Source organism: Condylura cristata, unplaced genomic scaffold, assembly GCF_000260355.1.
Source record: "Condylura cristata isolate star-nosed mole 26May11 unplaced genomic scaffold, ConCri1.0 scaffold00025, whole genome shotgun sequence".
In the NCBI taxonomy this organism is placed as follows: domain Eukaryota; kingdom Metazoa; phylum Chordata; class Mammalia; order Eulipotyphla; family Talpidae; genus Condylura; species Condylura cristata.
Window position 1 is genome coordinate 19141447 of NW_004567126.1, and position 24612 is coordinate 19166058.

Here is a 24612-nt window from a genome sequence, read left to right on the forward strand (position 1 = left end):
AAAAAAAAAAAAAAAGATAAAGTACTTTCCTGCTTGGTCTATCCTCCATGTGACAATTTATTTTGCTTCCCAGGTATTAAATAGCAAAACTGCCTGCCTTTTATTTACTTCTGCCTGCACATTTAAAGCACTATTCATAACAATATCTATAGAAAACAAAAGTGCTCAGCTCTGGGAAACCAAAAGTACCTTGTACAGTTGCCATGTACTTCATTCATGAGTGCTTTCTCACTAGCCTAACTCCTCTTTGCTCTGCCAACGCTCAATAGAAAAAAATTTTGGAAAGTGATATAACTACAACAGAGAAGAATAAAACTATGCTTGAAAATAGCTAATTTTTTTAAAAGAGAAAAGGAGCTCTAGAGAGCAGTGCCTAAGTGTAATTCTATTCTGAACATGGCAACACTTTTTTTTTAAGCTAAGGAATTTGCATTTCAAATTAGGCAGCATTTATATAGGACTATGAATGACAAAATATTTTTACCTCTGTAGTCCTCAATTTATCCAAGGAAACAATTTTCATTTCAAACGTCCCCATATGTTAAAACATGATTAGAATAAGCACAAAAATAAGTACACTGAACCATAAAACATGTAAAACTTGATGACAGTTTTAAAACAGTCAGTATTGCTCTACAAAACAAGAGGAACATACAGAAGGACAGCAGGGTAGGAATCGAGTTGGGCTCTAAAATGGTGATGGGATTAACCAGCAGAGTAAACTCAGGCAATTACTCACCTCTCTGGAGCTCAGTTTCTGACTCTATAAATGAAAAGTCAGGTCAACTAATTTCTAAAGTTTCCTTAACGTCAGGCTTTAGAAACCGATGAACTCAGAAACTTGAAAAGACTTAACATTTTCAAGTATAAATATACAATGCTCCATTTGATTTATCAAAACTCTATTCAGGGATTTGAACTGTAATTACTACCAAACAGTTCTCAAATATCACACAACAGTATTTATTAAAGACACTAGGATACTGATAACTATTGATAATTACCAATCTCATTATCATGTATCACATTACCTGCAAAAAAATACATCCAATACAACGTATGAAAGTAAATGAACTAAATATGTTAACAACTTATACATGGATTTTTATACATGGATTTTATTTTTAAAAACAAAAAAGATTTTGCTACCCAGACTCAGTGCAACTTCAAACAGTTCAGCACTAACATCAACTGGAAATTAAATAGTTTGGCACCACTTTTGGATGTCAGATACAACTGTGGATAAGGATATCACAGGAATTTGGTATAAAGTCCCTCCTCATTCCCAGTACTCTTTCCTGATTCCACAGATATTAAATTTTGCGTAATGATTCCCACAAAGGGTTTCCAGAGCCCTTTATACCTCTGTGACATGTAAGTGTGAACACTGCGTCTGTAATTCCCCAGCACCAGCCATATAGTTTGTGTTCAATAAAAGCGTGAGTATGAAAAGGTGCTAATTTTCAACTAAAATAACTGGGGGTCAGTACAGTACATTTTTATAACAACAAACTAGAACAGACTGTGGGTGGAAGCAGATGTTTCAGAGGGCAAGGTGCCACTATATATTTTTAAAAACTTTTAATGTATGATTCATTTGACTCAACACATTTCATCTCTAGTTTATTCTGAAGAAATATTTTGAAACAGCATAATGGATAGTCAATGCAGCACTGTTTCTAACCCTAACGATCAGAAATAACCTAGGTTATTAGTCTGAATTCATTAAACATATATAAACATACACATATATCCATATTATAAGATCTTATCAGTCCTTAAAGAATTCTGGGAAACATATATGCATTAATGCTATGCATATATGCATTAGCATGCAAAACTCTATAATATAGCAAATTTTAAAAAAGAAAAAAATCTAGAATTTTATGATGATTGATTTCAAAATTTAAGAACATGATTAACAAATGTAAATAAAATATGATGCCATTTCTTTAAAAATAAAAATGCAACTAATCTAAAATAGAAGTGGTAGGGAGCCTTGCTTCTTTAAGTGTGATCCTAGGCCAGCTGCACTGATGTCACCCAGGAGCTGGTCAGGAATGCAGCATCTTAGGCACCCCCCCCTTCATCCACTCAGACTCTACATTTTAATAAAATCCCCAGATGAACTGAATTTATTTAAAGTCTGAGAGGAACTGGTTTATAAGAAATCATTCAACAAAGTTAGAATACCAGTTCAAGAACCACATTAAAAAATAAAAGTATTAGCTGGGTGACTTAAACAGGTTACTTGACCTCTGTGAATCTGTTTCATTCTCATAAGACACATTATTTTGAGGTTTTCTTTCTTCCTGGTGTACAGTTTTATATGTTGACATTTGAATATACATTATGATCATCACTGAAAGCCTAGTTTCCATCCACTACATACAAATAACTTATACTCAGTTTTACTGCTCTAAACCCCTTTCCCTCTGGTAACCACCATTCTTTTATCAGAATCTAAGAATTTGTTTAGTTTCCTGTATTCATTTGCTCATTTCCTCAGCATCCACATAAGTGAAAACATATGGTATTCATCTTTCTCCATATAACCTACATCATTTTATGTATATCCCCTCAAGTTCCATCCATGTTGTTGTCAATGGCAAAAAAGCTTCCCTTTTTATAGCTGAGTAGAACGGAGACTTTTCATGTATTAGCAGATGAATTGTAAACTGCTTCACAATATAAGAAACTACTAAAATTTATCAGTCTTAGTAAATGTTGAAAAGTCAAAAACCTGTTCAAGTCAATAAATCTTTTAAGGCAATATTGTCCATCCAGCCTGCTCAGAACCACTTAGGAAAAGAGAAAGTACTAGCAGGATGGCCCCCAAACTGTGGGGGTTATCGCAAAAGAAGGCAGTCATTTAGGGGTATGAGAGTAAAAGAGAACTTGTACGTTTTGTTCTATATATTTTATGAGTACTAAACTTTTCACAAAGAGTGCTAGACCTATATATTGCCATTCAAAATAGGTCTACCAGAGGAAGAGGCAGAAGTAAGATCAGATCCTACTCACTGAGGTACCATGAATTGCCCTCATCTTAACACTTCCCCACAGCTGATAGAACCAGAGGAGAGACAACAGCAGAGATGGTTATTTGAAGGTGCCCGGACAGCAGAGTCTGCTAAGCAAGACTCACCATCCACTCAGAAGCTGCAGAAAGGACACCCAGAGCCATTGCTGATTTCTTCAGAGAAAATCAAGGTGTTTTCACAGGACAAGGCTTGAATCCCCAGCAGGTAAGCAGCACTAATGCCATCATTAGCACCCTCTCTACCTCCTCCTTTTGGAAGCTGCTGCAGGAAGGAACATTGTGGGGACCGAGCTGAGGCTGCTCCTAGTTCACTACTCCCACCTATTTCCTTCCAGCACAGAATGTGCTAATCATGAAAACATTTCACAATGACTTGCTTGTTATAATCCCCCTCTTCTAACAAACCTAATGTGCATCAGAATTAACAATTTCATTGGAAAATGTGATTAAAATTTAGGCTCAGTTTGCAAACTAATACTTAGTTCATTAGTCCATTTTACTTTTAGTACTCAAGGCTAGTCATTAGGAAAGTGATTTTTCATAGCATAAATGTCATTGTCCGTTTGGCCAAAATGTTAACTCTGCTGAAAGTGAAGAGTCAGGGGACAAGTTGCTTATGATTTTTCAGATTAATTAATATTTGACTAATAACATATTAAAGGCAGGCTTTATTATAACAAGTCACCAAAAATTTCAACCAAAGTCACAAAATAAACAGCCAATTATCTTTTCCCCTGTCTACCGCTACTGTTATTTTATATAGCTTCAAAAATTTCTATCACAAAGCACATGAATGTGCAACTGAGCTCATAGTTCATAAGGAATTATAATTATAAAGAATTTTACATCTTTTGGAGGAGTTCTTAGTAGGCACAAAAACAACACAATCATGTTTTATGATTTATATATATGTGTGTGTGTTTATGTTACTTTTAGAGGCAAAAATAGTAAAAATAATTTTAATCAGTGATACTTCAATTTAGCACTCAAAAAAAAAAAAGATTACCTACTGGATTCACCCAATTAATCATATAGAAAATAAGGAATATGTTTTGATCTCATTTTACTTTTTCAAAGTTTGTACTTAATTATGTAAGTACTATGTGTTAGACACAAAAATTAAGTCAAACCTTTGATCCAAAGGAGTTTTAGTGAGAGGATAGACAGAGAAATAAAAAGTGGCAAATATTGCCATAAATGATTTAGAATGATTCACTTATACTTACACGTAGACTGATTCAACGTACAGTTTTTCAACTTTAAATGGTACAAAAGTAATACTTCAAATTTCAGTCTTTCCCTGGGCTATGGACATGCAGTATCAACAGTCTCACCGTGCTGGGTTCACTGTCAGCCACACAATACCAAGGGCAAACCACCCACTCTCTCCAGACTTTTTCACTTTCAGTATAGTAGTTAATAAATTAAATGTTCACCATTTTATTCTAAATTAGGCTTTGTGTTAGATCATTTTGCTCAACGGTAGCCTACTGTAGGTATTCTGAGCACATTTAAGGTAGGTTGTACTAAGCTATGATATTTGGTGGGTTAGATGTATTAAATGCATTTTCAACTCAGGATATTTTTCAACTTATGATTGGTTTATTGGGTAATAATCCCAAAAGTCAAGGGAAATCTGTATAATGGGAAAACAGTGTGAACAAGACTCTGATCATTATGCAAAGTAACCAGCACACATCATTTGAAGTGACAGATATTCAAAAGTAGGTAACAGATATTTCACCAAATGGTACTAAACACTATCTCAATATCATTCTAGAAAATGTCTACTTTGCTTCAGTGTGTCAATAGCAGATATGCATAGGGTATGCGTGGGTATGTGTGTGAGGAACACTGCTGAATACCTACATAGCTCCATTTCTGAATAAATGGTGTTTATTATTGCGACTTTGTAATATACTTTAGTACACCAGTGACAAATACACTACATAAAGTTATTACTATATGGAATAAATAACTAAACCTTAGGAGGTTTCCAAGCTAGGCTTCACAATTAACTATCACATAACCTCTCTGAGCTAAGTGTCCTGATCTATAAAACAAGGATAATACCAACAAAGAGCTACTTCAAGAAATAAGCTTAGGCCCTCCCTGGTGAGACACGGGATCAAAGCGCAGCACTATGAAGCTATCTGCAGCCGCTGCGTGTAAGTTCTATCTCCAGCCAGGGAGGTGGCCCACAAGGCACAGCAGACCTCTCCTATCTCACCGGCTGCTCCCCTTGACAGTGTATTCTGGTTGATTTGCCTATTCTGCTCCCCACTCTGTCTCTGGTGAACCCTCTCACCCCCTGCACTTCGGCCCATGCCCCAGTTCTTGTGTGCATCAATAAATAAATCTTTAAAAAAAACAAACAAATATTTACAAGGAGTTATTACTGTATAAGGCCTCATGACTAGACACTGCAGAAGATAAAGCAGCTTTTAACTACTGTCCTCACGGAGGTTACAATCTTGAGAGGTTAAAATGAACATAAACTTAAGTAAATTCTGTGTTGCTTTGTATATTTACAGTTCTTCCTTAACTTAAAATGGAGTTATCCCAATCAAACCATTGTAAATTGAAAATATCCTAAGACAAAGATGTAATTTAATAAACCCAACCTACCAAATTGTCATTCCTTGGTCTAGTCTACATTAAACATGCTTCAAACATATTAGCCCACAGTTGGGTAACATCACCTAACACAAGCCTATTTTACAATAAAGTATTGACTATCTTATGTAATTTATTAATACTGTCCTAAAAGTGAAAAAGAACCAGTAGCACATCAGTTGTTACCCTGTGAGTGCATGGCTGACTGGGAGCTGGTTCGCCACTGCTACCCAGCATCACACAAGCGTTATCACATTGCTATCACTAGCCTGAGAAAAGAACAAAATTTAAAATGCAGTTTTCACACCATCATAAAGTCAAACCGTAAGTTGGAGACTGAATGTATAATATAGTCTCCCAGTGTATAAAAATTTATACCTAGTACTATGCTAGGAACTTAGCATATAAACAAGGAAGAAGCAATCCAAAGAATATAGTAATCAAATTTTATCAAATGTATTTTACCTCCAAAATATAGGAAGTTATTCAAGGTGCTGTTTATGGGCGGTAGGGGAGAGGAACGCAGAAGAAGGTAGATAGCAAGGGGAAAAGATTCACCTTTTGAATTTTTTTTTAAACTCATGCCTTAAAGAGCACTATTTCAATAATTTATATCACATTTCAAAAAAGCAATAGCTTACTATTTTAATGATATAAGCTAATGTAAAATAAAAACACAGTGCTCTGCCAGAGACGGTGTCCAAATCAGTAGTATTCTGATCTAGAGGCATTCAGAATGGTCCAGGGTTTGACAGACCTACCCTACCAAACAGCCTGCAACAAGACTAGACTGCCCTGAATCCCTGGTAATAGAACTGTTTACCTTTGTACAGTAAAGGTTGGGGGAAGCACCAAAATCTGCAGGTGGCATGTGCTCCACAGAATTCAAGGAGTTCATGCTGTGAGACCTAAAGTTCTTATGAGGCATCTAAAACAAAAAAGTGGTCAGCAGGTGTCTGGTACTCTATGTGCGTTAAGTCAAGATCAAGTGTGCTTTTCTTTTGGAGGAGCAGAAAACAGAATCAGAAAGCTAAACAAAAAAAAAATGAAACTTTTTTTAATAAATAAATCAAAAGGCTGTACCATCAGCAAAATGCTCTGTTTCAGAGGTGGGCAAATTACACCTTGCAGCCACTTTTATATGCCTGCAAGCTAAGAATGGCTTTTACAATTTTAGACTATTTTAAAAACACAACAAAGAATAGTGGACTGAGTATGTGGCCAGCAAAGCTCTGACAGAAAAAGCTTCCCAACTGCTACCCTTTTTTTTTTTTTTCATAAAAAAAAATTTTACATTTCTCATTAAATACCTTGATAGTTCTAAATTCACACGTAAGCAATTTATATGATTTCTCTCTCCACCACCTTGTCCAGTTGTCTCTTTACCTACTAGCCATTTTCTTCACGTACAAGTATTTTATTTACACAAATATTAATTACAATATACCATGGTAGCCAAAAACAAAAAGCAGAGGCTAAACACCTTTTGTTTAATAACAAGCATTTTCTAGCAATGAGTTTAAATTCCACAATGGGAAATTGGTAAATTGGGCCTGTGTCAGCCAGAACCTATGATTCATGTACAATATTGGAGAAGAGAAGAGACTACTAGTTCCCAGTTCTAAGTCAACAAATTGATTAATAGGATAGAATAATATTCGTACAGCTTCAACAAGAAGGATAAGACATTTATGAAATAGTGACTGAACTAAATTCACCGAGTGAGACTTGTGTGAATTGATGGTAAGTTTTCACCACTTACACCACATGAAATCAAGAAGGATTAATGACATATTTAAGATTTTCAGCAATGAAAAACTAAGGTGAAAAAAGGAAGCATGCTCAAAACATTAAGAGAAAAGAGACCAGGCAATCTAACGATACTACAGGGTGATTGGAAAAACCTGGAAAGCAATGGGAACCTATCAGATTAAAACATAACTAAGTTTTCATTTCAGTACAACTGGTAATATGTGATATAGGGTACAGAGAGCATGAAAAATCATCTCCCAAGACAAGCAACACAATAATGAAACATCCTCCTCCCTATACATGAGAATAGTGTGGAACTATCAGGACTAATTTGCAACTATCAAACCCTGACTCAAATTTTTATCTATTTTAATCATCCCAAGTGATTCTGCAGGAAAAAAAAAGCAAAATTCAATACACTAGTTTAAAGAAATGAAAGAGTAAAATTTGAGGAGGAGAGAGATCTTACAAACTCCAAAGTTTGCTAAAAAGTTTTAACAGGTCTCTAATAGATAAGAGTATTGATTCATTGTTAACCTGCATTAGATGAGAAACTAATCAGAAATACAAACTTTTTTTTTCCAAGAATACTTTTTTGGTCCTTTACTGTTAATCCCTAAAATACTAACCAGAATTCCAGATTACGAATACATTCAATATACACATATTTTTAGATGTCAATGCATTTAACGTTTTCTTCACAAACCTAACTTTCTGCATTTGCTTCATTACAATTTCTAATAATGAAATTAGCACTACAATACCAATACAATCAACAAATTAAAACTTGAATCACTAATTATATACAAATTACTTAACATGAGAAAAACCAGCCCAGAAAAAGTGGCTGTAAACCACTAGTATGCACTAGAGAAGTATTAATTCACACACAGGACTTATTAAGCATTGATACAGTGCATTTATATTTGCCATTGCTTCATAATCATTTTTAAGAGCTGTTTCTAGTCCAACAAAATCCATGAAGAACTTCACAGATGAGGAACCTAAACCCAGAGAGGAACCAAAGAAAACCAACTCTACTCTGGAGGAAATAACACCATTCTCTTATATTATGCCTTAGAAAAAAAGTGACTAGATCACTTTTCATCAGCAAGACAATATTGCAAAAAAAAAAAAAAAAAGGTCATGAATTAATGAGTGTGAAAAATAGTAAGGAAACACTGTATTGAATTGTCTCGAACAATGTGACTACTAAATCACTTGGGACCACTATATTTCATTATAAGGAAGCAAATGTTAAGCTTAAAGTGGCTTTAGAAAAGGCATTACTTTCTCTACTTGCTTAAAAATAAATAACCAAAGAAGCCCTGTCAAGCAAGCATAAAGTTAGGTGCTGTAATAATGAGCCAGGTCCACTACCGAAAAAGTAGAACCGAGTTTAAAAGCAGTGTGTGAAGAGGAAGTTCTGGAAGAACTCAGAATCTGCTGCTTAGCACGTTCATTCAATACATCTTTTTAGAAGATAATGGTTCTAACCAGAACTTGTGGTTTAATCAGTGCATATCTCAGCACCAGCAATAGATCACATCCAATGCTTTAGATACTAAAAACTTGAGCCGGCGCTAGATGTGGAAGAAAGTTCCTCCCTTGGCCCATTTAAACACGTTCATTTCTTTTATCTTGGTGTCACATCTGAACGCATAAAAAGAAAAAAACTAATCTCACCCCGAGCGCAGTCTGCCTGCAGACTTGTGCTGACCCCTGGTCTCGCCGTCAGATGAGCCCATAAATGCAATTCCCTAGTCAGAGCTAGACTCCTCAGCCAGCTAACAATCCTCGCCGGTAAATCAAATGCTCTTCCCGACCCCCTTCCTCCCATCTTCCCGGGCCAGCTCCCTGACCCACATCCTTATACCCTGACAGAGCCCCAAACTGAACCCTCAGTTCCAATATACTTCCGCCCCGTGACTCCCCAGTCACCGAGTTCACCCCAGCTCCCACCCCATCTTTGTCTCGTTACCCCAAACACACCATATCAACGTTCTCCCAAGTCACAACAGTAGCCCATCCCCCACCGTCGATCTTCCCCATTCCCGGCTCTGTCCCACCCCACGCCCCCCACCCCTTGGCCCCGTCACCCCAGCCCCTGGTCACCCCAGCCCTGCATGACCCGTCCCCTCCCCCAGCTTCCTCTGTCCCTTCCTTCTCTTCCCTCGGCCCCTCCGCCCACGCCCACCCCGGCTCCCACGGGTCTTCGGCAGGCCTTTCACCTTGTCCATGAGCTTCCAGCACTTCTCCACCATCTTCTTGTCCACGGTCCCCGGCGGGTGGGGGCTGAGGTGGTGGTGGTGGTGGTGCGGCTGGAAGGCGTCCTTCATGAGCCCGATCAGGCCGCCCGAGCCCGAGCCCCCGGAGCCGCCGCCGCCCGCGGCCCCAGAGGTCTTCTTCACGTTGCCGGCCATGGCCCGGGGGAGGTTGGGGGCCCAGCCGTGTCCACCGGCTCCGCTCGGCTTGGACCGGGGGAAAGAAGGAGGGCGTGAAGGAGGGGCCTCTCCCGGCCGCCGAAGCCGCCGCCGCCGCCGCCGCCGCCGCCGGCTGTCCGGGCGGAGGGAGGGGCGGCCGAGGGGAGGGGAGTGGGCGGTGCCGGGAGCGCGAGTCCGCGCGGCGCGTCCCTTCAGAGAGCGCGAGCTGGGGGGCGGGAGGAGGGCGCGGAGCTCGGGTAGCCGCAGCCGCGTCCCAACTGGGGAGCTACCATCCAGCACCACCCCCTCCCGAGTCACGGCTCCCGGAAAACCGCGACCAAGTTTCCGCGCCGCCTCCCCCGCCCCTACCTTCGGGGGCGGCCCGGGGCGGAGCCACACGGGGGCCCTTTGCACCTGCGCCCTCTGCTGGAGAAACGGGGGAAGGAAGGGGGCGGGGTCGAATTTCGAGTCTGCGCACTAGGCGGAAGCGGGGCCGTCCATGTTCCTTGTGGGAAGTACCTGGCGCTCCTCGAGTTTTTGAATTAAGACAGGTAGCAGTAGAAGAACTTTATCAGCAAGTCTTTCTCCCATGCCGGACAAATGTAGAAATTGAAGCTCTCCGCATTGTGGGAATAAAAAAAGGGAAGTCATTTCCCCACCCTCTGTGTTTTTAACCCCTCATTACGCCAGCACCAAGGACAGGAATGCGAATGTTGCAGATTGTTCAAGATCCTAAATAGACCCTAAGGACTTGGGATGCTCAGCCCAGGCCTCTTGCAGGTCCTTGAACTTCTAAAAAGAGAGCACTAAGCCACCACCAGCAGCAGCACCCCCACCCCTTTATTTTTTTCTTCTGAACATTAGTTCCTTTTCTGGGAATTGAGCTTGGACTTAAGATTGTCCTGCTCGGAGCATTGCGCTGGGCCTGCCCTCCCCCAGCAACTGTGAGACAGCTGTGAGGCTGGCTGCCCGAGGCGCTCCTCCCTAGGAACAGGAATGCCTTTCCCAGTCACTTCCACTTCTCTAATCTGAAAGGTTTTTGTTGGATCAACTTTAAAAAAAAAAAAAAAAACAGACTGAAAATGAATGAGACTGTTCCAATTAGAGGTAATCACTTTAAAAAAAAAAAAAAAAAAGGAACTTCCAAAGAAGGAAGTGACCTGCTCTAATGTGCTAATTCTGAGCCTCAGCTCTGGGGGTTTGCAGGCCCTTAAGTAAGTACACAGTTCCTCCTTAGATACCCCATCTGACTCTTCCACAATGCCCTTGTCTGATTAGGGAATTAACCTTATCAAGTACTCTTTTTTTGAGGGATGGGGGAGAGTGGAGAGGATTATCTCTGAATTCAAGAACCCTTCAGCCAGACATCCTTATCTTGCAATTCTGTAACTTTGAATTAAATGGATTATGGGGTCAGTATTGCCATTTCCTATAAGAATTTCCTTTAATCGGTTCCTACCTGGAAAGAGAATATCCCAATGGAAAAGAGGCAAAGTTCTGAGATAATTGTCAAAACTCCATCCCTAATGCCACCATCCTACCTGTAGTCCTGTTTTTCTCTCCCCTAGTCTATTGAAAATTTTTCCTCACAGTGTTCCTGTTCCCTCCAACCCATGCACCACCAGACTGTAGTTCTATTTTTTTTAAAAGATTTATTTATATATCCATACAGAACCAGGGTACAGGCCAGAGGTGCAGGGGTGGTGAGAGGATTCACCAGAGACAGAGTGGGGAGCAGAGCAGGCCGACTGACGAAGTACACTGCTGAGGGGAGCAGCGGGCAGGTCAGGAGAGGTTTGCCGCGTCATAGTCAGGAGAGGTTTGCCGCGTCATATGGGTCACCTCCGGGGCAGGGGATTGAACTCATGCTGAAGTGGCTTTAGCTTCTCAGTGCTGTGTTTTAACCTGTTGCGCCACACCACCAGGGAGGGCCCTCTTTTTTATTTTTTTTTTAAGATTTATTGATTTATGCATACAGAACTGGGGTGTAGGCCAGAGGTACAGGGGTAGTGAGAAGATTCATCAGAATGAAATGAGGAGCAGAACAATTAAATCTACAAAGTACACTGCTGAGGGGGCAGCGGGTGGGTCAGGAGAGATCTGCACCATGTGGGTAACCTCCAGGGCTGGCGGTTGAACTAGCACTGAAGTGGCTGCAGCTAGCTTGCAGTGCTGAGCTTTACCCTATTGCGCCACCAGGGAGGGCCCACACCAGACTGTAGTTCTAACAGTATCACTAAAAATCTCAAACACTGCCCATTGCCACCTGAATAAAGTTGGCAGTATGACAAACTCCAAGCTACAGCGACCTTGCAGTTTTCTATTATTCTATACAATATATGTCTTATCCTGATGATTTTAAAGTCATCAAATAGCACAATTCTTTCTTTTTTTTGAGCACATTCGCTGTGCCTGAAGTACTGCTAATGTCCAATCCATTCTTCAAAGCTCAACTCAAATATTGTCTTCCTTACCAAACATACAGCTGGAAATAAGTCTTCTGTAAATTTCCATAACCATTTATTTTTCATTCCTACCACATATTAATTTACACTATATCTTATCAACCTTAGGCTTCCAAAGTCCCTAACACAGCATAGTTTCACAAGGAAATTTTCCCCTTCTTATTGTCAAGCCCCAGATTTAACAGCATACAAGCAACAAATTAGCATTTTGAAATTGTGTGTGAGCTTGTCTAGGGCACCTACACATCTCTGGCTTGGTTTAGGGCTCCAACTTGTAGTTCCTTCAGTGTGTCTGTTCAGAATGGGACTGAATCATTTGTACTCCACTTCTGCTGCAGTAAACCATATTTTTTAAATATACAAATGACTTATCTCACATTTGAAGAAAGGAGAGTATTCTCGCCTCTAAATCGCCTCTAAAGAACTTCAGAGTTCTGCTGAAATGATCGCCCCTATTTTCACTTCCAAACTGAGGTTAGTTCATTTGAAGAGGTGAAATTATACCCCTAGAATATATATAATTATAAATCAATGAAAGTTCCCACAATTAAAAAAATTTGATATAAAAATTAAAAGATAAATAGAAGTTAGTGAAAAAAGAAAGAAAGGAAGAGTCACCTTTTTTTTTTTTTTTTGGAAGAGTCACCTTTTTGCAAACTTTTTTTTGGGGGGTTTATTTTCAAAGTGCACTAAAGATAGGATTGGATTTTTTATCACTCTGGGTTAATGTGGAACTGGCTCTATCTGTGTCACATCACATATTGCACTTTTCTTATTCTATTTCACCTTCACCCCAAACCACATCCTCATTTTGCACCTGAAAGTCGGTTGACTGAACATATTTGAAAAGTAAATGCTCTCTGAGGCATGATATGCTGTTTGTCTTCTGTAACCTCTGTCCTCAATTGCCACTCCCAACACCAACTAACAGACACTAATCTTTTCATGGAAAACACCCTCTTTCTAGATAAAGAGAAGGACTGAAGGATAGGGACGCAGACTTTACAGCACACCCAGGCAGAGAAAATGGGTTCTAGGAGAGAATAAATGAGAAATGTGCTTTAAGGTTAGGAGAAAAGTATTTTCCAGATTTGAAAAATGCCCAAAAGTTATCTCATTCTGAAATGTAGGAGCTCTAAGTGCCTCAAAGGTCAAGCCTGCTGTTTCTCTTTTCTCTGTAAAATGTCGAAGGGTCAAAGAAGTAACCTACAGACACCATGATAACGAATAAACATGGATAGGTCTCTGTCTGAATCTGCTTATTCCCCAGAGAATGTGGTGTTTTTGTTTTTTTTTTAATTCCCAGATTTCATGGCTATTCCTTCAGATCTGCTCCTGCAACAGGAAATTGACCACAAATGTTGGGAAGATTGTGATAGAAATATCTAAAAAAAAAAAGGTGTGCCTGTCTCTTAATCCACAAGGGGGAAAACCTTAAGGTTTTGCCATTTTCTTTCTAACCACTATGGTGCCCAAAAATCCAGATGACGAGGCTCCAGAATAGCACAAGGCTGGAAGGGTGGCCATGGACTACCAGACAGGGCAAGTCATTTGTCGCACCCCCTTCTCCAAATTCATTTTTCCAACCACTCATGACTCCAGCAGGATGCTAGAAGTTGTCCTCAAGATTGCACTCCAACATTGCCCATCCAATAATTTAAATACCAAAAGAAAAAACTTTCCAGTGGAAGTCGAGCATGTCCACTAGAGGGAGCCCCAACCAACTCAATGCTGCAGGGAGTCTCATGCAGGCCTTTTTCTGCAAATGAGTAACAGCAGGACTGGGGGAAAGACAATAAATTAAACATGAGAGAAGATAACCCTGTAAGTATCCTCATTGAAATCCAGACCTTTCAGGATTTACAAAATCAAATAAAGACCAGGTAACTGAGGCTGAGCAAAGGTCGTCATAACCAGAGAGGAGACTAGAACCTGGACCAGGACTCCTTTCTCTACCTTCGCATCCCTCTACATCAGCACACTGGGCCTGTGGATCCCCATTTCTCTGAAGTGGGAGACTCTCTCTTCTCCCTTTTTCTGCATTTCTTTCCCTCATACACAGTGGAATGTCTTATCAAAGGGGTGCTTCAGTTTTAAGACTAATGATGTCCTTTTGCCCATGGAACCCTGAGATGTAACTTGACCATAATGGCTACCATTGGTTCCTCTGTATCAGCCCAACAACATTGTTCCAGAGGCATTAATCTGTAATTTTAAGTCTCCAGATTTCAGGTTGTGCTACATGGAAGTAAATCATAACTGACTCCAAAGTCCTTTCTCCTCAAACTACACTAGGATTTCAGAATAAGGAAAAAATGACCCTCTGAGTCCTTGGTTATTTTATGCTTTGGGAACTGATCTAGCCTGTGAACTAATTCTATGTTTCGCAGTTGCCTGGACAACAAACAGTCTCTAGAAACCCAACCTTCCTGCTGTTAATCCTGCCCCCTTGACGGAAATTTGCCACCTGGATTGGCTCCCAGAAACCGGGCACCTCCTCAGCCTCCTAGCTGGTTGGCCCTTTTCTCTGTCCCTCCCCATGAGTGAGTTGCTCCCCAGGGAAACACAACAGAAGCAAGAGAGAGTCTTGCAAGTAGGAAGAGGTGGGGTAAGGATGGTGGGAAGAGACCAGGGGTTGAAATTTATTTTCTCCAAAAAAAAAAAGCTTAGACTGGTAGAGAGAAAGCTCTGTCCTCCCCGCTGACACAGCCTTACCTACGCTTCCAAAGAGGCCAAGAACAGAAGTGTCTGAAAAGTATAAAGAGACAGAGCTAGCGGCTCCTGGTTCAGTTTAGGAGTTGGGAAACTATCCCTATGTCCAGACCTAAACACATGTCCCTTCCCTCCTCCAGAACAGCAAGGAGATGCCACCTAAGGCCAAAAATAAAGGAATGAAAACTGGGGCACAGAAGAAAAAAAAGGATGCAGGTGCTGGTGAGTAGAACAGGTGGAGGGGTTCCCCCCAGCTTCCCCATGCTCTGACACCAAGACCAAGCAGAGGTCCTGCAGAGAGAATTCAGCCCCGTACAGGACAAGATGGGGTTGGCATGACCCTCACCCTCACATTCTTGCACCCATGTTCCATGGCCCTGGGACAGCATGGAAATCGACATTCACCCCTGACTTGCGCCCCTTCTGACTCTGAACCTTCCTTATATTTTCATATGTTGAGATTTATTTCCTCATTATTTAAGTCCCACTATGTTGGGCACTGAGGACAAAGTGGTGAACTAGGAGACTCTGCCATCGGCGGTCCTTCAGGGCAGGAGGGAAGTGAGAAAGCCTGGGAGCTTGACAAACTATGGTTCTGCCAACTTGCCAGGGCAGATGTGGAGGCCGAATCCAAGCATAGGCTGATACTGCTGGAAAAGGAACTGCTCCGAGACCACTTGGGTAAGAACAGAAGCTCTGAGCATTTCTGGGGGGTTGGGGGGGAGGGCTGGAGGGGTGGAGGTGCTGTGGGTAACTGAGTTGGCCTTTAACCATCTCCTCGAGGAAAGAGATTGTCTCTAGTTGGCATTGTAAGGAAGGGGTGGGCAGTGAGAGTTGATGAAGGTAGTTATTTTTTCTTCTTAATAATAAAGCTCCTGTGGCTTCTAGGGAAACCAAAACAAAACCTAGAGAGAGAATGAGAGGTTGGATGCCTGCTACCAGGTTTCCAAAGATGGGCAGACTCCATCAAGCCCATGGGGCCTGATTCCCCAGCAAGTCCTAAGGGTTGCCCTGGGACTGTTCACAGCTCTGCGGAGGGATGAGGCCCGCCGGGCCAGGGCTTCTGAAGACCAGTTGAAGCAGAGGTTGCAAGGGCTGGAGGCTGAACTGGAAAAGACCCGAAGTGAAGGGAAGGCCATATATGCAGGTATGTGGTTGGTCCAGTAGGTAGACAGGAGGCAAGAACCTGGAATGGGTCAACTAGGAGGACCAGGATACAAGGGAGGGAAATGAAGAGGGCTTTCTTCTATCACGCCTTGTCTCAGCCTGCCCAGCCCAGCACAAATCAGGCAGGGTCTGGAAGGAAGCAAAGGAGGGTTTCTGGGGTCCTAGGCAGGGGACTCCCAGGATGCCTGATGCCATGCTCTTCGTGAGTTACAGCATGCCAGCATGGTCTTCATCTCATTCTTCCCCTGGGACTGAATGGAAGAAAGGACTGGAATCCCCATCCGAAACTGGCATGGTGGGAGGGGCTCTGCATCCTCTCTGTCCCCCAGGATTTCAGAATCTCCCAACTTCTCAGAATCCCATGAGCCAGAAAGGGTCTATGACCCTGCCCCACTGGACCAAGAGGAGCCCTCCCTGCCCACAACTTCTTTTCTCCACCATTCCCTCTCCACCTGGTCCTGGGTGCCACTTGTCCCCACCACAGAGATGAGTCGTCAGTGCCAGGCCCTGCAAAAGGAGATGAGCACCCGCAACAGGCAGCTGGAAGAAGAAGTGACGGGCCTTCGGGAGCAGCTAGGTAGGCTCCCTATGCCCCAAGTCCTTCCTTTCCACAGGTCATGGTCAAGACACAACCTCAGGAGTGGACACGACAATCTGTTCTGGAAGGCTGTAATGTAGCATCTGTGTCACCTTCCCACTGACTTCCCCAGTGGGTGCTAGAGCACAGCATGCAAGATGGAAACATCTTTAGTTATAAATAAAGAAGACAGAACACTCACCCCATTTTCCCTCAGTGGTTCCAAATCCAGCTGTTACTCCCCACCATTGTCCTTTCTTTCAGGAGCAAAACATATCCCCTTTTAGTTTAGCTGATTTTTTATAACAAAACTAAGGGAAAATGTTTCATCTTATTTCCATATCTTCAAGGCCTACCACCTGGCAGGTCCTCAATAACTATTTGCTAAACAAATGAATAAACCCACCAAGCGAAAAGATTTCAAACAGAACAACGGAGTTTTCACTCTTTTCCCCTTGGTTACAGGATAGAGTTGAAACATCTATCACAGTTTTGAGCTCAAAGCTTTCTTAACCTAACAAGTTTCAGTTTAATTACAGATATCAGGAGTTGCTTGGCCATCACATAGGCTGTGAGTTCCATTCTTAATCTTTGGTCTATCTCAACAAATCCAATCAACAGTTCTTTTTTTTTTTTTTAAGTGTCTAAGTACAGGGGTGTAGACCAGAAGTCAAGGGGTTAAGAGGACTCAGAGACAGAGTAGGGAACAGAAGAGGCAGACTGACTGAAATACACTGCTGAGGGGAGCAGCAGAGAGACAGGAGAGGTCTGCTGCACCATCTGGGTGTCACCTCCCTGGCTGGGGATCAAACTCAGCCCATAGAAGTGATAGCACTAAGACCTAACCCTTTGGTCACCAAGGAAGCCCCAATCAACATTTCTTGAGCACCACCCATAAAAGAGGTGCTTCTCCAGACATGGGAACATTTAACTGTCACAGCCAGCCCATGAGGGATCTGTCGTTCTCTTTTTAAAGATTATGCAACTGAGGCTCAGGGAGAGACAGGCCTGAAGTCACACAGGTAGTAAGTGACAAGCAGACTTTGGACCCAGCTCTCCTGTCCCAAGTCTACTGCCCTCTCTACTATTCCTTACTGGTGAATGGACTTCAGTTCTTACAGGAATTACTCAAAAGCTGATGACCCTGGGGGTGAGGGGGAGGTCTGGAATAATCTCACTCAAATTCTGATTGGGGGACACCTTTGAAGACTCTGTTTTAAGAGTAGTGTGCACATATCTTGCCCTGTTTCTTCCTTCTGCCTTAGAGACAAGCCAGAGGGAAGCTAAGGCTGTACAGGAAGAGGCCGAACAGGCCCTTGGAGAGCGGGACAGGGCCGTGGCTCAGCTTCAGGCCTACGTGGCAGACATGGAGGCTAAGTATGAGGAAACCCTACAAGTAAGCACCACCCTCTGAAGCCCAGCCACCCCACTGACCATCACTGTCCATCCCCACCAACCTGCCAGTGTGTCAGTGACAGACCAGCAAGAGAAGCATCTCCACAGGGAGCTCTGCCTATCTTAAGGCTGTCTTTGCCAGGGCATACAACTGTGCCCCTCTACTACCACTGAGAAGTAGTTTTAAATATATATATATATATATTTATGCATATAAGAGCTGGGGTGTAGGCCAGGGGTGTTGGGGGGTGTAGGGTGAGAGGATTTACCAGAGACAGAGTGAGGAGCAGATGGACTGGAATACACTGCTGGGTGCTGAGGGGAGCAGTGGGCAGGGTAAGAGAGGTCTGCTGCGCCATGTGTGTTAGCTTCTTGGCCTGAGATTGAACTTGTGTGCAGTAGCTGCAGATAGTTTCATAATGCTGAGACTTAAACCCCTTGCGCTGCCAGGGAGGCCCTGAGAAATACTTTAAGATAACAGTTGAAGGGAAAGCTTTCAGATAACCTGGGGCACCCCTCACTCCTATCCTCTCCCTGTCTGGGTGTCTGCAGGACAGTCTGGACCGGCTCTTGGCCAAGGTGAGAGCTGTCAAGCCTCAGTGGAGTGGGGCTGTGCCGACCCTCCAGGCCAGGCACAGGGCACAGCTCCGCCAATTTGGGCTCAACCCCCTAGATCTTTGAGGTTGTAAGTTTCTAGTCTCTGGGTTCTCTAAGGCCTCTGCAATAAAGCTGTCTTGATGGAGAACTCAGCAGAACTGTGAGCTGTGGCTTTTTGGCTAAAATGAGTACTCTTATGAGGACATCTTGGTTCTGGGCTGACCCGTTACCCAAAGACCGAATGATAGAGAAGAAGAATGAGGTCTCAGACTCTCACCTAGAGAAATGAGACCCTATCCCTTGAGCCTGGGGCCCTTTTGGTCCCTTCCAGCCACTGCCTGCTCTGCCCTCCCACACATACACAGCCAGATTTATGAGAAAGGGCTATTTCTGTAACAGACCCAGAGTGACAAGGCACCAGCCTCCACAGATGGGAGGTAGAACTGATCTCCAGATTCTTGCTTTATACCCAAGAGTCCTAGAGTCATGCCCAAGGCAAGTTCCAGATATCTTCCTTCCTAGCCAGTGCCATCCGAAAAGAGAAAACCCTCTGTGCCTCTTCTGCTCTACAAGATCTCAGTACTGCTTCACTTCTGGGCAACTATGTGTGAGGCTTGCCCCGTACCAAGAAATTCTCCAGTTCTTCTGCGGATACCAGCAGCATCCTACAATCTGTCAGGCTGCTCTATCTGGAGAGAGCAGCAGAGCCCAGGGGTCAAGGGCTCAGTTGCACAACTCTACCACTCCTTCAGGTGCCAATTACAAGTCCAGGTTGTCATCTGCATTTCTGACAACTCGCTACAAATCAGATTCCCACCACCCACTTTTCAGTTCTGTCATTTGCTAGAAACACTCTCAGACTTCAGGCAAACAGTGTAGCTACCGGGTTCCCAGTCTAGGATAAAGGACACAACTCAGAGACAGCCAGATGGCAGAGATGCACAAGGAAGGCATGGACATGGCAGCTTCATGCCCTCACCAAGAGATCCCCCTTTCAGCACCTCCGTCTGATCAGCTCCCCCAACCCGGTCCATCCCTAGGGAGTTTTATGGAGCCTTCCTTGCTTAGGCATGGCTGATTAAGCCACTGGTCATTGGTGATTAATTCAACCTCCAGCCCCTCTCCCCTCCTGAGAGATTTGAGAGTGGGGTGGGGCTGAACATTCCAACTCTCTCATCATACATCTGGTTCCCCTGAAAATCAGTCCCCCATTCTTAGATGCGTCCCAAAGTCACTTCACTAACAACGTTAGGTACAATTGAAAGGAACGTGTCATGAATAACAAAAGACCTTTATTGCTGTTATTACTTAAAAATGACAGGGGTTTTGGGAGCACTGTGCCAGAAATGGGATGAAAACCAAATAGGTAGTTCTTATTACAAATTACAATATCATCTGTAAGGCACACAACTTCCTCTGGAGTCAAGAGGAAGCTCCCTACGGGCTGACCATACCCTATTCTTGGAGGTGGGCCCATGAGAAATGGGAAGACCTGGTAATCCTGTGATTGAAGGTGTCCAGGGTCCTAGAGTCCAGCTGCTTCTGGCTTAAGAGAGTACCCAACTCCTATCACCCCAGGCTAGAATGAAATCACTGGGTAGATTTGTGCAGCGCAGGTAAGTTCTATAGACGCTCCGAGGCCAGTGCCCCATCCTAAGTAGAGAGAGAAAGAAGACCATTCAGGGACCAGAGTCCCCTTTCCCTGCCCTCAACTACCATAGAATGCTCAGGAAAGGGCCGGTTCCAGGGGGCTTCTGCCATAAGGTCTAAAGTCCCACCTGCATGCCCCATACTCCTGCTCTGCCCTTTTTCCTGACCTCCCCCCGCCTCGTCCTCTGATAGTTCACAATCATCTGTTTCTTATTCCTCACCTCTTCAGACCCTGGAAAAATCCAGGCTTCCAAGCCCTGCTGAGACCTGGCAGCCAGTGTCAGGCACAAGGGTGGCTCCTCCTCAACCAGCTGCTGAAGCCTTTCCAGGTCTTTCTCTCCACTGACAGCATACCCATTCACCTCCAGAATTATGTCTCCTCTTTGCAGCCCAGCCCGGGCAGCTGAGCCTCCTAGGGTCACCTGTAGGGTATCAGGGACAATACAGAATATGAAACACCATGGAAAACCTTGCTGGTGTTCTAAGGGTCTTTGGTGGTGGGGGTGGGTGGGTAAGCAGGTGAAGGATGGGTCATCAGGAGGCAAATGATGGAAAGGACCCAAGGCCCATGGAGCATCAGTTACCTGGGAGACGAAGAGATGAGGCACACTGGCCACACAGCAGAGCCGGAAGCCATAACCACCGCCAGGCCCAGGGTGCAGTAGACACTGGCGGGAGCCACGTGGATCAGGACTCACAGTGGTAATATCAACCAGGGGGTCCCTGATCTCAACCAGAGTGGCTGAGCAGGTGTCCTGGGGAGAGGCAGGGTCCCCTGTGCTTTCCAAGAAGAGGAGTGGGGACAAGCGAACCTGGAAGCAGGCAGGTAGAACACACCAGTTGCTTCTCCCTCTACATGAGCCCTGTTCCATGCCCACCCCCACCCTAGCCCCTCCTGCTCAGCACGCACCATGCTGAAGAAGCGGTCAGCCTCTGGATCGACGACAGTGAGGGAGAGAGAAGAGCCCTGGGCCCGGATCCTGAACACTGTCTCCGTGTGGCCCAGCCCCTCCACGCTCTCCCCAGCCACAGCCACTAGCCGGTCCCCAGCCTGCATCCCGGCCTTGTCAGCTGGCAGACCTGGGTCCACCTCCCACAGGAACTGCCCTGGGACACAGATATCCTTACTGTTCCTTCCCCGCTTACCCCCAGGGCCAGCTTAGGCCATTGTGTACGCAGGGTGGGTGTCAGAAACCCACCGGGGTACACAGCATCAGGAAGCCAGGGCTGGGCTTGGACAGGGAGACCGCTTGTGTGCACCGAGAGGTGTCTGTAGTCACCTGTGTGCTCACCCCAGGCCTCCATTCCCTGCCACCACCGAGGGCCTTCCACTCACCGAGGCGACCTTCAAGGCCCTTCTCTTCCTTGAGTAGAAACCCAAAGCCCTGAGGCCCTTTCTCTAGGTTCAGACAGCGAGGCTTGGCGGGCAGTGCCCAGCCCTCTGCCAGCGGTGCAGCCAGCGGCAATCCCAGCCTTCGACACTCTTCCTCCACCTCTGGCCCTGCCACCAGCAGGGTCACCTGCTTTCCGCTCTGCCGAAGCTGTGAAAACCCAAAGGGGCAGCAGCATCAGCTGCCTGAGTGGGGAGAGGCATCCCCCTTGTCACTGCCCCATCGCCCAGGCCCAGGAAGGGAACATTAGGGAAGGAGAAAGAAGGCCTGCAACAAACTGGAAGGAGAGGATGGGGAAGGAGGTAGAGTAGCAGATCAGAGGAAGTGCGGGGGACGAGTCTGCTTCCTGAGACAGGCCCCGGCCCAACGGTAAGGATGAATGGGGACACCGGCACCATACCTTCTTGCTGAGTTGGTTATAAGAGAGTTTCTCCACACTGACCCCATTCACTTCTAGCAGTCGGGCCCCAGGGGGCACCCCTGCCCGCTCAGCTGCTCCTCCAGAACTCAGCACCAACCAGAAAGAACCCCGACCACCTGGAAGCAGGAAAAAAAAATGAAAACAAACAGGTTTCAGCCCACTTGCTGCCTGCTCAAAATAGGAGCTGAGACAGAAAGAGAAAGAAAAATACCGGATGGTTTCACTCATAGCAGGAGTATAAAGGACCAGGCGAGAAAATAACAAAAATAATGAACAACCATATACCAGAGACATTTTGCGGGGGGTGGAGTGGGGAATGGGATCAAAACGGGGTGGGGGGAGAGAAATGCACGGGATTATGGTGATGGCACATGGGTGACTTGGTGATGGGAAACCCACGGGGATTACAATTGAGATGGAAAAAAAAATGTACAAAATGATGTAAAAATAAACTTTTGTAATAAAAAAAAAAAAAATAGGGGCTGAGATCTGATCTTCCTGTCTTCGCTCCCTAGCCCCTAAACTCACCGTGGGTGACGCTGAAGCCAAAGCCGCCCTCATCTCTCACTACGTGGCACAGCCGGGGCCGGACACCTGGGCCAAGGGTAGGACAGAGGTGGACATCGCTCTGCTGATGGTGAGCCACATCATGTATGTGTTGTGCCAGCACCGTGAGCAGCACCCGAGGACCGCTGGCCCGGATGTGACGTACCGCCTAGACGGAGGCACGAGTGAGGCTGGGTCCTGGCCTTCTTGCCAACCCTCCTCCCTGGAAGCTGAATTTTTCACCATGGAACCAGCTCCCTAGATGCCTTCACCCAACCATTCTGATCTGGACACCCCTGCATCATGGGAAGTGGCGGGTGTGCCCCCCACATGCCTGGAAAGTAAACAAGCTTCTCTCCCTGAGGTGCCACACGGAGTCCCAGCCCAAGCTCACCACTGCATATTCTTCCTGTTCCACAACTTCACGGTTCACCCCCAGGATCCGGTCTCCTTCCCGAAGCCCCTGGCACTGGGCAGAAGTGCCTGGATCCACCCTGCATACCACAGACCCAGCGCTGCCCAGCCTCTGCTGCAGGTGAAAGCCAAAACTCCCGCCCTCCTCTTTGCTCAGCAGACAAAAGCGAGGCCGTGCCAAACTCTGAGGATCTGGAGAGAGGTGGGCAGCAGAAAGGGGAGGAGACGGGACATGGGCCACGTTCAGGGCACCATGTGCCTGGCAGACCCTGACCCTTTGTTAGGGCAGTGGGTGAGTGTCTACCCAGCTAGGTGTTGGGCCGTGGGGCTGAATACCATGTGGGCGAGAGTGGCTGGGACAGAAGGAAATGCCTAGACCCCTTCTCTGTCATTGTAGCTGCATCCCACCAAGACCCTGATAAGAGGGAGACAGAGTTGTGTTTACCAAACAGCGGGAGACTGTTTGGGGACCTTGGGGTATGTGTGGCTGGGGGTGGGGAGAATATGGATGTGATTGCCCAGGGGCACAAAGATTACCAGAAGGGCCCTGGTCTTCTGCCAGGGAGAGGACAGGATTATCAATGCCCAGCTTTGGGTTAAACTCAAACTTCCTGTAAGGAAACAAGAGACACAGGGAGGAGAAAGCTGACATCTGGACTTGAGTCCCCGCTCTATTTGAGGTGCTAATGGCAGATGATGAACCTCCCCACCTTTGACTCCGCCCTCCCCTTGCCCCAGCCCATCACAGAGGCACTTACGGAGTTAAGAAGGCTGTGTCCTGCAGATCTGCTGGGCGAAGAAGGAGTGAGAGGAGGAGGGACACATTCTCTTCCACTCCCAGATTCTTCTTCCATGATCATTAACAGGAAAGACTCAGGGGAACCCCCCCCCAAATTCTGAACTTGTCTCTACATTCTGCTCCAAAAGGCTCTTCCCTTCCCCTCCCTCTCCTGCCCCCTCCCAGTCCTTGGCACAGAAATCTGCTCAGATCAGTCCAGGGCGTGGACCAGGAAGAGAGGCGTCCACTCACCTCTCCTCTCTTAACTCCCAGCCTATTGGCCTCTGGACTCCAAGCCCCAAGTATGTCCTGTTAACCCCAAAACTGTAGCCTCCCACTCTGCCTCTGTCGGCCCTAAAGTCCCCTCCAGGAAGGGTTTCTCCTGGCTTCATACCTGTCGTTGCCTCCATAGTTGGAATACTGACCCAGTGCTTGGAATAAGGACAAGGTCCATGGAAAACAGCTGACCCTCCCACCTACCGGGCCACGTCCCGCCTCCTTAAAGACGCTGCCTTGGAAGCAGTAGGGTAATGGTTAACGGGAGGAGAATCTTATCCTCTGGACAAGTGTGCGTGTTCCTTCTGCCCCCATTCCTGGGCCCCAGCTTTCTTTGCAGACTCTGCTGCTGTCCAGGTGCCTCTATACTCAGAAAAGTTTGACTGCCA

The 24612-nt window shown here is 45.1% G+C and overlaps 3 protein-coding genes across 3 annotated transcripts in view; 1 reads left to right on the forward strand and 2 right to left on the reverse strand.

Moving 5' to 3' along the window:
• Positions 1–9858, reverse strand: part of CBL (Cbl proto-oncogene, E3 ubiquitin protein ligase) — a 74490-nt gene extending 64632 nt beyond the window's left edge. Inside the window, exon 1 of the mRNA XM_004689180.2 lies at positions 9643–9858. Coding sequence (XP_004689237.1) covers positions 9643–9834 — 192 coding nt within the window. The 5' untranslated portion in view covers positions 9835–9858. The remainder of the gene's footprint in view (positions 1–9642) is intronic.
• Positions 9859–14887: 5029 nt separating this feature from the next.
• Positions 14888–18831, forward strand: CCDC153 (coiled-coil domain containing 153). The gene is made up of 7 exons (XM_004688820.2): positions 14888–14907; positions 15152–15233; positions 15627–15692; positions 16039–16158; positions 16663–16755; positions 18021–18151; positions 18703–18831. Exons 2-7 carry the CDS (start codon positions 15164–15166, stop codon positions 18829–18831), a joined length of 609 nt encoding a protein of 202 aa, XP_004688877.1. The 5' UTR covers positions 14888–14907; positions 15152–15163.
• A 1472-nt stretch (positions 18832–20303) lies between these two features.
• Positions 20304–24357, reverse strand: PDZD3 (PDZ domain containing 3). The gene is made up of 11 exons (XM_004688821.2): positions 24342–24357; positions 23928–23955; positions 23707–23780; positions 23150–23361; positions 22738–22924; positions 22189–22325; positions 21734–21938; positions 21308–21504; positions 20982–21209; positions 20619–20819; positions 20304–20400 (listed from the first exon to the last, which is right to left on the reverse strand). Exons 1-11 carry the CDS (start codon positions 24355–24357, stop codon positions 20371–20373), a joined length of 1515 nt encoding a protein of 504 aa, XP_004688878.1. The 3' UTR covers positions 20304–20370.
• Positions 24358–24612: the final 255 nt, after the last annotated feature.